The 14,258-nt window shown below is 43.5% G+C and overlaps 1 protein-coding gene across 11 annotated transcripts in view; it reads left to right on the top strand.

The window, feature by feature from the left end:
• LOC132392110 (leucine zipper putative tumor suppressor 1-like) overlaps nucleotides 1–14,258 on the top strand; it is a 79,455-nt gene that overhangs the window by 49,266 nt on the left and 15,931 nt on the right. For 7 of the 11 annotated variants that reach the window (XM_059965979.1, XM_059965968.1, XM_059965998.1 and 4 more), the window contains one exon: nucleotides 13,197–13,669. In XM_059965979.1, coding sequence (XP_059821962.1) covers nucleotides 13,334–13,669 — 336 coding nt within the window. In that variant the 5' untranslated portion in view covers nucleotides 13,197–13,333. Of the gene's footprint in view, nucleotides 1–2,827; nucleotides 3,007–6,391; nucleotides 6,578–13,196; nucleotides 13,670–14,258 lie in introns of all 11 variants that reach the window. The other 4 variants (XR_009511442.1, XM_059965961.1, XM_059965985.1 and 1 more) reach the window with 2 other exon arrangements.

Here is a 14,258-nt window from a genome sequence, read left to right on the forward strand (position 1 = left end):
TCTGAGTGGTTTTAGTTCACTCTCTGTGAACTCAGCCATCGGTGGGAAATTGAGGATGGCTCAGAGCCAATGTTAGCAAGATGAAGAGGCCCTTTTGGTGGCAAGTCTGCTCTGAACACCACCGTCTTCCTTTGTCCCTTGCAACAAAATGTGCTACCCTCGGTGTAATCCCAGAGTGACTGTATTCAACAAACTTCCGGCTATGATATGTCAGCTGATAAACCATGAGACAATAAAATTAATGCTCAACCAAAAAGCTGACAGCGACACAGGGAATGCAGAGCTGGTGATATTAATGAGTAGCAGAGCAATCAACGTGAAAAAGGTTATAATTATTACTGATCTTGTTATATATCTTGTTTTGGGCAATAAAAATGGATAAGTTATATAGAGTACATTGATGTTGGTGCAGATGCTTGGGTAAGGCAGGCTGTCTGTACTAACAGTGTGTTTCTCTCCATGCTGAATCACAGTGAAGGGCTTACATATATCACTAGCATGTCACCAAAAACACATTCACAAATGTGCCATTTGTGGCACAAATGTACAGATGTACCATGGAGAGCATTCTAACTGGCTGCGTCACCCTCTGTTAAGGGGGGAGGGGAGTGATGGCTACTGCACAGGATCAAAGTAAGCTGCAAAGAGTTATAAAATTAATCAGCTCCATCGTGGGCTCTAGAGTTTACTGGTATCCAGGACAACTTCAGGGAGTGGTGCCTCTAAAAGGTGGCGTCCATCATTAAGATCTCCCATCATCCAGGACGTGTCCTCTTAATGCAGCAAATCAGGAAGGAGGAAAAGGAGCCTGAAGGCACACAATCAATGATTCAGGAACAGCTTCTTCCCCTCTGCCATCTGATTTCTGAATTAAAATTAAACTCACAAACACGACCTCACTACTTTTTTTTTGCACTACTTATTTAATTTTAACTATTTAATATTTTATTCATATATATTTTCACACTGTAATACATTTTTTTCTCTATTATTATGTATTGCATTGTACTGCTGTTGCAAAGTTAACAAATTTCACAATGTGTGCCAACGATATTAAACCCAATTCTGATTCTCTGCACACTTGGTATCCCTGCCAGAAATGGTCCACATTATAATGACCCACTTGCATAAGATACAGTGGAGATTAGTCACATATACATTGAAAGATACAGTAAAATGCATCGTTTGTGTCAGATCAAACCAGCGAGGATTGCGTTGGGCAGCCCGGAGGTGTCACCATACTTCTGGCAAGTCCACAACTCTCTAACCCCAATGTACACCTTTGGAATGTGGAGGAAGCTGGAATACGTGGAGAAAGCCACATGGTCATGGGGAGAATGTAAAACTCCTTACAGACAGCTGCAGCGGTTGAACCCCAATCTTACAGCTGGCCACTACACAGCTGTGTTGCCCAGTCACTAGAGAACAGATTGTCAGACTGGGGAAAGATGACTTTAGGATGGATGTGATCACCAAGGAATAAGCTTTAAGAGTGAAGGCAAGGTCGCTGAAGTAAATTAAACGTCACAGTTTTGAAGGATTACTCAACGACAAACAATCTGCTGGGAGAACTCAGTGGATCAAGCAGCTTCTGTGGGAGAAAAGGAATTGCCGATGTCTCGGGTCAAGATCCTGCGTTAGGTCTGGAATGGAGTGGTATCAGTTACCATGCATGGTCTTTGAGACCCGATGAAGGGTCTCGACCCAAAATGTCGATTGTCCACTCCCCTCCAGAGATGATGCCTGAAGGACTGAGTTCCTCCAGCAGATTCCTTGTTTCATTCCGTCGTCTGCAGTCTGTTATGTCTCTGTGAAGGATTTTACAATTGTCTTGGGTGGATGTATAGGGGTAAGCTGAGCAGCTCCAAAACTGGATTATTTTCTGAACCTCTGGGCTACAAACCCTGTTGGCTCCATTTTAATCTCATTTCTCATATCAAGTGATCTTTTTTAACACCTTGAAGACAAATTGAATTAAAACCTGGCTAGACAGGACTGTGAAATGTTGGAATTTGTCACAGATAACCTGACCCTGGGAGTTGTTGACTGCCTTCACTTGGACTACACCGCTCCTGCTCTAAGTTGGGAAGGTGGCATTTCCCACTGAACTCCATGGGGAATCGCAGCCACCCAGCATCAGGCAGTTGGCAGCACAGCGGAAGAGGCCACAGTCAGCTTAAGCTTGAGACGTCGGCAGGGAAACATGGGCCAGCCTGACAATGTGCCAGGTCCCTTGACAGATAATATGTCCTGTTGCAGCTTCTTGCCTCCGAGCTAATTCTCTTAATTATACTGACAAGCTCAGTCCTGTGGTCTGTATTTCTTTCACATTACAGTCAGGTGCAGCTGAGAGGTATGATGTAAGTATGTTTTGTACAGAATCTGAAAGTAGGGATCTGATTGGGAATGTAAGTGCAGGGGAGAAGCTGAGGGGAGGGGAGGGAAGGGTCTAAATTAGAGCTGAGAAGAGGTGAGTAATTTATATGTTCTTGAGGGTGTGGGAAGAGCAGTACAGTGTTGTTGGGTGCCTGCACGTGTGGGTGTATCGGGTAATGAAAGGACAGATGATAAAACAAACAGGCACCTACTAATTCAGAGGTGGATATTATAGTTCATATAGGAAAGTATGAAGCCATATCTTGTATTAGGTTGGCTGGGAATAGAAAATGGCAGAAATTGTGGGACAGGGAGGTGGTATTGCAATTTGATTCCATCAGTTCAGGGGAGGAATATGAGGGGAGATGTGTGGTTGGCGAGATTGAGGTCTTTTACGCTTATTTTTCATCTTGAATGTGATTCTGGAACTGAAGGAGCCTGTGATTTGCAGTGTGGGTGTTTCAGCACGATGCAGTCTCCGAGGGGATTCTGGGAGGGAGAAGCAACGTGCGCGAACCTTGTGGCGAGAAGACACGAGCTGATGTTTGACTCCATTTCGCTGGCTAAAGCTTCCATTTTTTGCCGATTAATGCGACGAGGGTGATTGAGACATCGAGACGAATGCGGAGGGTGAGCGCCGGCTGCCAGGATTTTGAACAGTTCTGAGGTCACTCAGCTGGCAGAGAAGGGAGACTGCCTTTTGATCACTTTACTACTGGAGAGGGGAGGCTGCCTTTTGATTGCTGGTGAGATCGCTCTGCTGCTGGAAAGGGAAGGGGCTGTCGCTGTGCCCAGAGAATGTTACCCAGGTTTTCTGCATTTTGAATACGGACTTGGACAATAGACCTCTCCTCAGACTTTCTTCAGTGTAGGGAGGCAGGATTTGGGGGTTGATGATAATGCAGCTGTTCTTTTCTTTCTTGGTTTCATGGCTGTCTAAAGAAGAAGAATTTCAGTGTTGTATATTTTAATAATAAACAAACCTTTGATGACCAAGAGACATGGTACAATAAGAGCCAATAACTGATATGGAATAAGGCAGATGAACTTGCAGCACAGTTGCAGGTTGGCAGGTCTGATGTTGTAGGCATCACTGTATCATGGCTGAAAGATTATAGCTGGGAGCTTAAAGTCCAAGGATACACATTGTATTAAAAAGATAGCAGGAAAGCAGAGGGGCAGCGTTGCTTTGTTGATAAACAATGGAATCAAATCATTAGGAAAAGGTGACGCAGGGCCAGAAGGTGTTGAATCATTGTTGGTAGAGCTAAGGAACTGCAAGGATGAAAAGACCCTGATGGGAGTTTCATACAGGTCCTCAAACAGTAGTAAGGATGTGGCCTACAAATTACAACTGGAGATAGAAAATGCATGTCAAAAGGATAATGTTACAATAGTCATGCAGGACTTCAATATGCAGGTGGATTGGGAAAATCAGGTTGGTGCTGGATTACAGGAAGGGGAGTTTTTTAGAGCAGCTCATGGTTGAGCACACTATTTTGGATTGGGTGTTGAACACTGACAAGGTGACAGCAGAGCAGCAATAGCTGGAATTTCTGGAAGCAATTCGGAAGGCACAAGATAGATACATCCCAAAGAGGAAGAAGTATGCTGAAGGAAAATGACAGAACCAAAGCTAACAAGAGAAGTCAAAGCCAACATAAAAGCCAAAGAGAGGGCATATAATAGAGCAGAAATTGATGGGAAGTTAGAGGATTGGACTGGGAAGCTTTTAAAAAACCAAATAAAAAAACTAAAAAAGTTCATTAAGGCGGTAAGGATGGAATCCAAAAGTAAGGTAGCAAGTAATATTAAAGAGGATACCAGAAGTTTCTTCAGATATATAATGTGCAAAGGAGAAGCGAGAGTGGATATTAGACCTCTGGAAAACGATGCTGGAGAGGTAGTGATGGTAGGCAATGAAATAGCAGACAAACTGAGTAAGCATTTTGCATCAGTCTTCACTGTGGAAGACACTTGCAGTATGGTGGAAGATCCAGGTGTCAAGGGTCATGAAGAGTGTGAAGTTACCATGACTGGAGAGAAGGTTCTTGGGAAACTGAAAGGTCTGAGGTAGGTAAGTCACCTGGACCAGGTGGTGTTCTCAAAGTTCTAAAAGCAGTGGCTGAAGAGATTGTGGAGTTATTATGGGGCGGGGGGGGGGGGGGTTGACATAATTGAATGGCCTTGATAGAGTGGATGTAGAGAGGATGTTTCCTATGGTGGGAGAGTCCAAACCAGAGGACACAGCCGCAGAGTAGATGGTGTCCTTTTAGAACGGAGTTGAGGAGGAATTTCTTTAGGCAGAGAGTGGTGAATCTGTGGAGTTCTTTGTCACAGGCAGCTGTGGAGGCCGTTCTTATGTGTATTTAAGGCAGAGGTTGATAGATTCTTAATTGGTCAGGGCATGAATGGATATAGGGAGAAAGCAGGCGGTTGGGGCTGAGAGGAAAAATCAGCTATGATAAAATGATGGAGCAGACTTAATGGGCCAAATGGTCTAATTCTGCTCCTATATCTTATGGTCTTATAATATAAGCCTAAAACAATACATATCTGCATTTAATCTTACAATTATGGTACTTACAGAGTAGCCCATTCTGACACCTTACGCCACACAGCCCAGCAATCCCCCCATTTATTCCTAGCCTAATCATGGGACAATTTACAAAGACCAATTAACCTTCCAACCAGTACGTCTTTGGACTGTGGAGGAAGCTGGAGCACCCAGAAGAAATCCACGCGGTCACGGGGAGAACATACAAACTCCTTACGGACAGCGGCGAGAAATGAACCCGGGTTGCCTGTACTGTAAAGCGTTGTGCTAGACACTACACTGTCGTGACACTCCGTAATATGTCCCATTAAGAATCCAAATGCTTTCAGGTGAAACGAGTCATTTAATTTTGAGTTGGATTGAGAAATGACGCATTGCAGTCAGTGTATGAGAAGAATTCCATTTCTGTGAGCAAATAGGTATTATTCATTTCATCAGATAAGTACTAATTCTTGTTAGGGTTCATATTTAAGGGGTGATGTAGGAATTTTATTTGCCTTTAACCGCACCCCTATCTCTGGCAGGTTTTCTGAAGTTGACGTTGTTTCATGTCTGTTTAATTAACCTGACACACCAATGTAACACAAACTGTGCATTCCTGTTGTTGCTGGTAATGTATTCAGTATTAGCCTAGAGAATGCAGCCCTTTTATTTCACCGTGAGTCCACTTAATCCCTCATAACACATACTCCTTAAGCAAAGTTTGTGTTGCTGTAGTTCATGCAGCCCCTCAGATCTAGCCTCTGCCGTTAATTTTGTGATCAAAAAGCTTAAGATCATCGGCATTTGTCAGAGTTTTTTTTTAAACCATGACTGTGGCAATAAATCTGCAAGAACAAAATCCGGGGTCCTTTCTGTCTTTGAGATGATTTGACAAGCAGAATCCTAAAGCACACACAAGTCACAGAACTTGTTCTGGGGTAACTGAAGCCAGTCAGAAAAGCAGAGTAAATATCTAATGTATCTAACTTTCCTTCTGAAAATTCTCTGCTGTGCACACCCATGTACAAAGTTAGTGATGAAAGTGAACATTTCACTAAGCATTTACAAAGTGTCTGCATTAAAGCTGCATTTAGGATCTATCATCCGAATGTACTTGTGGCCAAACACAAGGTAAAGGAGACATTAGCCTTTCAAGTCTTTGTAAGAGCGAGACAATTAATCTCATTGCCCCCAGCAGTATTATGAGTTGCTTATACCTTGCACAATTTTCCATTTGAAGGATTTATTGACTTCTCCTTTGAAATTTCTCTTGAAGTGGCTTCCTCAGAAAGGTGTTGATTCCAGATCATTGCCAAGGAAAAATATCCCTTAATTTTCTTGACTTTTTGCCAATTATCTTAAGATGGCGCCGGTGAAGCACAGCGATAACTTGCTGGGAGCAGAAACAGCTATTAATTAATTTCTTAATCACACTTTTTCTTGAAAACAATCAATAGCCTGTAACTTCCCTTTCAGAGTCGAGCTTTGGAGCTGTCTGAATGTTACATGCGCTGTGAATTGAAATCGAAGGTGCGGGATGGTTGTGCACGTTGCATGTGCGGGTCGAATCGAGGTGGCGGGGCCCAGGCTCGGGCCGAGAGCAGGGAATGAACCAATGTTTGGCTTCTGGAGCAGATGTGGAGGCCACTGAAAGCGACAGAGGTGAGGTGGCAGGGCCTGTGCCCAAGAGCAGGGAGCAAGTGGACTGATTTAAGCTCCAGGCCGAATTGGAAAGGTCGAGTATAGGCTGAATCGAGACAGCGGGCCCCGGGCCCGAGAATGTATCAAAGTGGCAAGTTGGGGTCTGAGAGCGAGGATCGGCACATTTTTTGGTCAATTTAAGTGCCGGGCCAGATTGAAAAAGTCAAGGTGTCAGGTCAGGAACATTAGTGTAATCCTAGCCGGATCTAGAGTGTTTGCATATTTCCAGCTTCTTTTAACTCATAGGATTCAGAATCAGAATCAGATTTAATATCAGTGGCATATACTGTAAAATTTGTTAACTTTACAGCAGCAGTACAATTAAATATATGATAAAAATATAAAGAGAAAATGTATATAAGACTATTAAAATAGTTGAGTTAAAAATAAATAGTACAAAATAACAGAAATAAAAAAGTAGTCAGGTAGTGTTCATAGGTTCAATATACATTTAGGAATCTGATAGCAGAGGGGAAGAAGCTGTTCCTGAATCGCTGAGTGTGTACCTTCAGGCTTGTGTACCTCCTTCCTGATGGTAACATGTTCTGGGTGGTGGGGGGTCCTTAATGATGGACACTGCCTCCCTCAGGCACCGCTCCTTGAAAATGTCTTGGATGCTACGAAGGCTGTTACCCATGTTAGAACTTAGTAATTTTACAAGTTTCTGCAACTTATATTGATCTTGTGCAGTAGCCCTCCTGCCCCCGCCCCCCGCCAAATCCCAGACGGTAATGCAGTCAGTCAAAATGCTCTCCACGGTACATTTGTTGAACTTCTGGAGTGTTTTAGTTGACAAACCAAATCCCCTCAGACGCCTGATGAAATATAGTTGCTGTCTTGCCTTCTTTATAGGTGCGTCGATATGTTGTATCCAGGTTAGGTCCTCAGAGATATTGACACCCATTGGATTCACTGGAATATTTTAAAATTACAAGAGATTCTGCAAATGTTGGACATCTTGAGGAACACACTCGTTCTCCTGGATGTGTTAATGAGAGCAACATCTACTGGTCTGGCACCAAAGTCCCAAGGATGTTGGATTATTGCAGCTTTAGTACATTGTAAATCACCCTCCTTGTTACAGAACCACCAATGTCGGGGGGTGGTAATTACATCACAATATGTCTTCATCGACCATTTCAATAGATTCTGGAATAAGTATGGAGTAAGGGATGTAGGACAAAGTGCATTGACTTTAAAATTCTTCACATGGGACACACACAAAATGCTGGAGGAACTCAGCAGACCAGGCAGCATCTATGGAAAAGAGCACATTCCTGCTGAAGGGTCTTGGGAAACGTTGACGGTGCTCTTTTCCATTGATGCTGCCTGGCCTGCTGAGTTCCTCCAGCATTTTGTGTGTGTTGCTCTGGATTTCCAGCATCTGCAGATTTTCTCTTGATTGCGATTCCTCATATGGGTCCTGGTCAAATTGCTGCCTACCCTATAACTCACTCCAGCAGAAGGGAATTCTTGTTCTGAGTGTGCTGGTAGAATGACACTGGAGGGAGGTTGGCATATTTTGTGTCACCAGCCTCTGGATTGAATGCTTTCTCTGGGAGAATGTACCAAGGCATCCGCCTTTCTTGGCATGACAGCAGCTACACTAATAAAAATGTAGAAACAAACTGGGTGGTCCCTTGTTTCAAAAACTCTGAAATCACAGGAATATTCAAGGAATTACGGTGTGATTAATACTGCGACCCATCAGCATTTTGTCCCTGCAGTATCTGAAGCAGTTTAGAATAAATGGACTTTGGGGGTCTTTTATCAGTTGATTGATAACTTTCATTTCGTTTTATTTTCACTTTTTGGGCTGTGAGCATCGTAGGCGAGGCATTTATCATCCTTAGCTGAGTGATCTTGGCAATTCGGAACTGAGTCACTTCCTTGAACTGCTGCAGCCTGTATGGTGAAGATCTTCCCACCTGACTGTTGGGTAGGAATGTTCCAAGAGGTAGATCCAGTGACAATGAAGGATCAGTGACAGATTTCCAAATAAGGATATCACAAGAGGGAATTTGTTGAAGATTCCACATGCCTACTGCCCTTGAGCTTTTTAGTGGAAAAAGATGGAGTTTGAAAAGTGTTAACCAATAAATCATCCAAAGTTGTAGCAATACTCTCCTCTGAAGCACAGGGGAACGAGGGGAAATTCTGTAGAAGGTCTGTATACTACAAACCCCATTTCCAGAAAAGTTGGGATATTTTCCAAAATGCAATAAAACAAAAATCTGTGATACGTTAATTCACATGAACCTTTATTTAACTGACAAAAGTACAAAGGAAAGATTTTCAATAGTTTTACTGACCAACTTAATTGTGTTTTGTAAATATACACAAATTTAGAATTTGATGGCTACAACACACTCAACAAAAGTTGGGACAGAGGCATGTTTACCATTGTGTTACATCACCTTTCCTTTTAATAACACTTTTTAATTGTTTTAGAACTGAGAATACCAATTGTAGTAGATTTGCAATTGAAAATTTTGTCCATTCTTGCTTGATATAAGACTTCAGCTGCTCAACAGTCCGTGGTCTCCATTGTCTGATTCTCCTCTTCATGATGGACCATACATTTTCAATAGGAGATAGATCTGGACTGGCAGCAGGCCAGTCAAGCACACACACTCTGTGTCTACAAAGCCATGCTGTTGTAGCCCATGCAGAATGTGGTTGGGCATTGTGCTGAAATAAGCATGGACGTCCCGGGAAGAGATGTCGCCTTGATGGCAACATATGTCTTTCTAAAATCCTAATATATGCCTTTGAGTCAATGGTACCTTCACATACATGCAACTCACTCATGCCGTGGGCACTGATGCACCCCCATACCATCACAGATGCTGGCTTTTGCACCTTTCGTTGATAACAATCAGGATGGTCGTTTTCATCTTTGGCACAGAGAACTCGACGCCCGTTTTTTCCAAAAACTAGCTGAAATGTGGACTCATCTGACCACAGCACACTGTTATGTACCCTGTAACTGGGTGTCAGACCAGCAAAGACAGAAGTATCCACTGGAGTCTGGTGATACTATATTCAAAAGTGTTTATTAGTAAAATAAGCAAAACAATACCAATAATGCAAATATACATTTAACACAAGTTAGCAGTAATAAACCTAAAAGTGTAGGAATAATAATAAGCGATAGTAAACAAGCTCTATCGATGTCTAGGGGTAAATGAACTGTTAATGGAAAGTATAAAGTTCAGTTCAGTTCATGCGTGCTGAGGTAATTATGGTTGTTGGGTTGTAATCGTTGGAGAGAGAGAGAGAGATATTAAGCAGCTGCAGTCAGCAAACCTTCCTGTTACCTTTTGATTCCGTTGCACCGTTGTTGTGGTCGTCATTCAGCTCTGACCCCCCCTTCAGCTAGACCGTTCTTCTGTGGAGGGCTCGTCACTCTGGCGTGAGTGGACACACACACACAAGTCCCCACCGGCCCTGTTGTAACACTGTGAGTTTTACTGACCAATCTCCTGGTTCGGTCTCTGAAGCCCCACACCTTTCCTGTGGGTTCCAGCACTCAATCACTGTCCACTGGTGTGTCTGAAGAGTGTCTCTCCAGACCTGTCTTTTTATCTCCATTCACGGGGTTTCAGCTATCCATCAACTCTGAATGACTGTGTCCATCAAATCAGGCCACTCCTGCTATCTCCTGAGGAATGTTAACGAGCAAAATAGTAGAAAGTAAATAATCCTTGTAGAAGTCATAATACAGTAAATCAACAGTCTCTCTCCCCCTCTTATCTGTAACAAATGTTCTTGCCTGGGCTTTATCTCTCTCTCTCTCTCTCTCAATAGTAGCATAACAACAGCAATAGTTTGTAGTTCTCAGGAGGGGGAGTTGGGAATGGTTAACTCTGCACCCCATTGTCCATCAGGTCTGTTCATCACTCATAACAACACGGTTCCGCAGACTTTCGGTTCATCTGAGATGAGCTTGGGCCCAGAGAACTCGCCGGCGTTTCTGCATAGAGTTGATGTATGGCTTCCTCCTTGCATAATACAGTTTCAAGTTGCATTTCTGGATGCAGCGACGGACTGTGTTAAGTGACAATGGTTTTCCGAAGTACTCCCGAGCTCAGGTGCCTATAATTGTCACAGTAGCATGATGGTTTCTTAGGCAGTGCCGCCTGAGGGCTTGAAGATCACGCGCATTCAACAGTGGTTTCTGACCTTGCCCTTTATGCACTGTGATGTCTCTTAATTTCTCTGAATCTTTTCACAATATTATGTACTGTAGATGCTGAAAGACCTAAATTCTCTGCAATCTTGCGTTGGGAAATGTTCCTTTTTAACTGACTAACAATTCTCTCATGAATTTTGGCACAAATTGATGAGCCACGACCCATCCTTGCTTGCAAAGACTGAGCCTTTGATGGATGCTACTGTTATACCCAGTCATGATACCTCACCTGCTACCAATTAGCCTGCTTAATGTGGAGTCTTCCAAACCGGTGTTAATTGAATATTCTGTGCACTCTTCAATCTTATTTTAACTCTGTCCCAACTTTTTTTTTTGAGTGTGTTGTACCCATCAAGTTCTAAATTTGTGTATATTTATAAAATACAATTAAGTTGGTCAGAAAAACTATTGAAAATCTTTCCTTTGTACTTCTGTCAGTAAAATAAAGGTTCATGTGAATTAACATATCACAGATTTTTGTTTTTATTGCATTTTGGAAAATATCCCAACTTTTCTGGAAATGGGGTTTGTAAATAATGAGGGGTAAGAGGTAATGTGAATGTATGCAAGCTTTTTCCATTTAGGGTGGGTGAGACTCGAACATGAGGTCATAGGTTTAGGACGAAAGGTGAAATATTTAAGGGGAATCTGAGGGGGAACTACTTCAATCAGAGGGGTGGTGTGAGTGTGGAACGAGCAGTTAGTGGAAGTGGTAGATGTGATTAAATCGTAACACTTGAGAGAAATTTGGATAGGTACATGTGCTTGTGTGAGGACTCATGGTGTATTCTGAGCAGTTTTGGCCCCCTTAGAAGGGATGTGTTGACACTGAAGAGGGTTCAAAGGAAGTTCACAAAAATGATTCCAGGATTGAATGGCTTGTCATATGAATAGCATTTGATGGCTCTGGGACTGTATTCACTAGAATTCAAAATTAATGAGGGATGACCTCATTGAAACCTATTGAATGGTGAAAGGCCTTGATAGAGTGGATGTGGAGAGAATGTTTCCTGTGGTGGGAGAGTCTAAGACCAGAGGACACTGCCTTAGAATAGAGGGGCATCCTTTTAGAATGGAAATGAGGAGCAACTTCTTTAGCCAGAGAGTGGTGAATCTGTGGAATTCTTTGCCACAGGCAGCTGTGGAGGCTAAGTGTTTACATATATTTAAGGCAGAGGTTGATAGATTCCTTAATTGGTCAGGGCATGAAGGGATACAGGGAGAAGGCAGGAGATTGGGTCTGAGAGGCAAACTGGATCAGCCATGATGAAATGACTGACTCAATGGGCCAAATGGCCTAATACTGTTCCTATACCTTAAGGTCTTATGGTACATGGATGAGAGAGGTTTGGAGGGCTGTGGTACAGGGGAAAGTAGAAGGGATTAGGCAGAAAACCAGGCCGGCATAGACTAGATAGGCCAAAGGTTCGATGGGAAGTGCTCTATGACTTTAGGATTCTAGTTTAAGTTCAAGATTATTATACCTATACACAATCAAAGCACTCAACGTTTCTCCAGACCACATTGTACCTCCAATGCATATATCACACACAGCACATAAAACAAAATATTATGATAAATAAGTTAATGGAATATAATTGAAAATGCACGTGAAGTGTGCAGCACAGGAAAACTGTAAACAGCTCACTGTCCTAGTGACAAGACCATGGTGATGGCAAGGTGTACATTGTCCAACCATCTGGGAGAAGTAGCTTTTACCCTGTCTGGCAGCCCTAGTCCTGATAATGCTGTACCTCCTTCCCGATGATAGTGGGTCAAAGAGATTGTGGAATTGGTGGTAGGATGTCGTAACAATGCTTCAGGTCCTTCATATACAATGCTCCTGATAAATTTCACAAACGGGGAGGAGGGAGGCCCCAGCGGGTGTTACTATCCTCTGTAGGGTCTTGCAGTTTCCATACCACACAATGATGCAAGTAGACAGGACACTCTTGATGGTGCTCCTGTAGAAAGTTGGTAAAATAGGGATGAGGAATGTTACTGATGCACCATCAATAACTCTTGGAGACGGGAGGCTAACGATAGGCTTTTATTAGCTGCAAGAGACCACGATTAGCAGCAAGAGACCATCACACAACATCCTGGAGACTGAGGGAGGAGTAGTGCCTCCAATCGCCTTTATACCGGGGTCTGTGGGAGGAGCCACAGGAGCAGTCAGCAGGGGGGGTGTGTCCAGACAGGTATATGTAGTTCACCACAGTTACACACCTGAACCTCCTCAGAGTGTAGATCGTACTCTACTGGAGGACGGGGCAGTGAATATTTAGGCAAGTGAATGTGTGTCAGTGAAGCAGGCTATGTACTCACGATGTTGCCGAGTTTCTTCTGTTTTCAATTCATTAGATTCCTTTTGTTTCCTGGTAGGGTCAATGGATTCAACATGTTGAGTTGGAGTTCATTCAGCAGTTGAGGATGCCTGGGACATCCGACCCAAACCTTGCTCTCAGGAGAATAAACTCAGGTTACCCCCACATCCGGTACTTTACCCAGCCAAGGGCATCATGGGAAGCGTGAGCAGTCTCATACCAGGCGGCAACTTTCACGACAAACACTGTAGGGTGTTCGAGTCCAGGAGCAGGAAACCTTCTCACCTCCAGAAGTTTGTTCGGCAACAGGACGGGCTGCTGAAGTTCAGTGGTGGCCATGAGCCTTTCGGCAACAGGTCCAGGTGTGAGAAAGCTGAGGACTTCTTCTACATCAGCATTAGCCAAGGGAACAGACTGGCGACCACAGGCAAGCGTAAGAACCGTGCTTCCAGCCTGTCACCTCCAAAAGACGTAATGGATATCAAAGGGCCTCCGCCTGTCCTGGTGCCCTTCTCTGGCCAGCTGGAGAAGGTGAGTCTCCTCTTCCACCAGGTGCCCCACATCTCAACCCTGACTGTGGCCCAAAGCTACTTCATTGGCTGTGGAGTTCTTCATTATGTTCTGGTTGTAGGAAAAGCAAATCCCTGTCTATTTCATTATGGGAGAAAAGCTTTACCAATAGCAACTAGCCCCTCAAAGAGATTAACGGATGGTTTAGCAGTAGAGTTTCAGATCTAGTAGTTCAGATTATGGGCAATTGGACTGATGGCCAGGGAATGCCTTTTAAAACAAGCAAGAACATACTGCAGACAAGAGATGGCTCGATGAGTGGGAAATCAGGAAGACTCCCTTCCCCCACAGTCAGCAAAGTATAAATAATCAGAAGCAGCAAGAGTGGCAAGAAGGCGCGTGATACGTTTACTAGCTGAGGATTGAGTTAAAGTGTTGGGAAGTTATGCTGCAGCTTCATAAAATTCTAGTTAGGCTGCACGTGGGCATTGCGACATACAAAATGCTGGAGGAACTCAGCAGGTCAGGTAGCATCTATGGAGGGGAATAAACATTGCCGTTTTGGGCCGAGACCCTTCATCAGGAATGGAGAGGAAGGGAGAAGCCAGAA

The sequence above is a fragment of the Hypanus sabinus genome, chromosome 1 (genome assembly GCF_030144855.1).
Source record: "Hypanus sabinus isolate sHypSab1 chromosome 1, sHypSab1.hap1, whole genome shotgun sequence".
Taxonomy (NCBI): domain Eukaryota; kingdom Metazoa; phylum Chordata; class Chondrichthyes; order Myliobatiformes; family Dasyatidae; genus Hypanus; species Hypanus sabinus.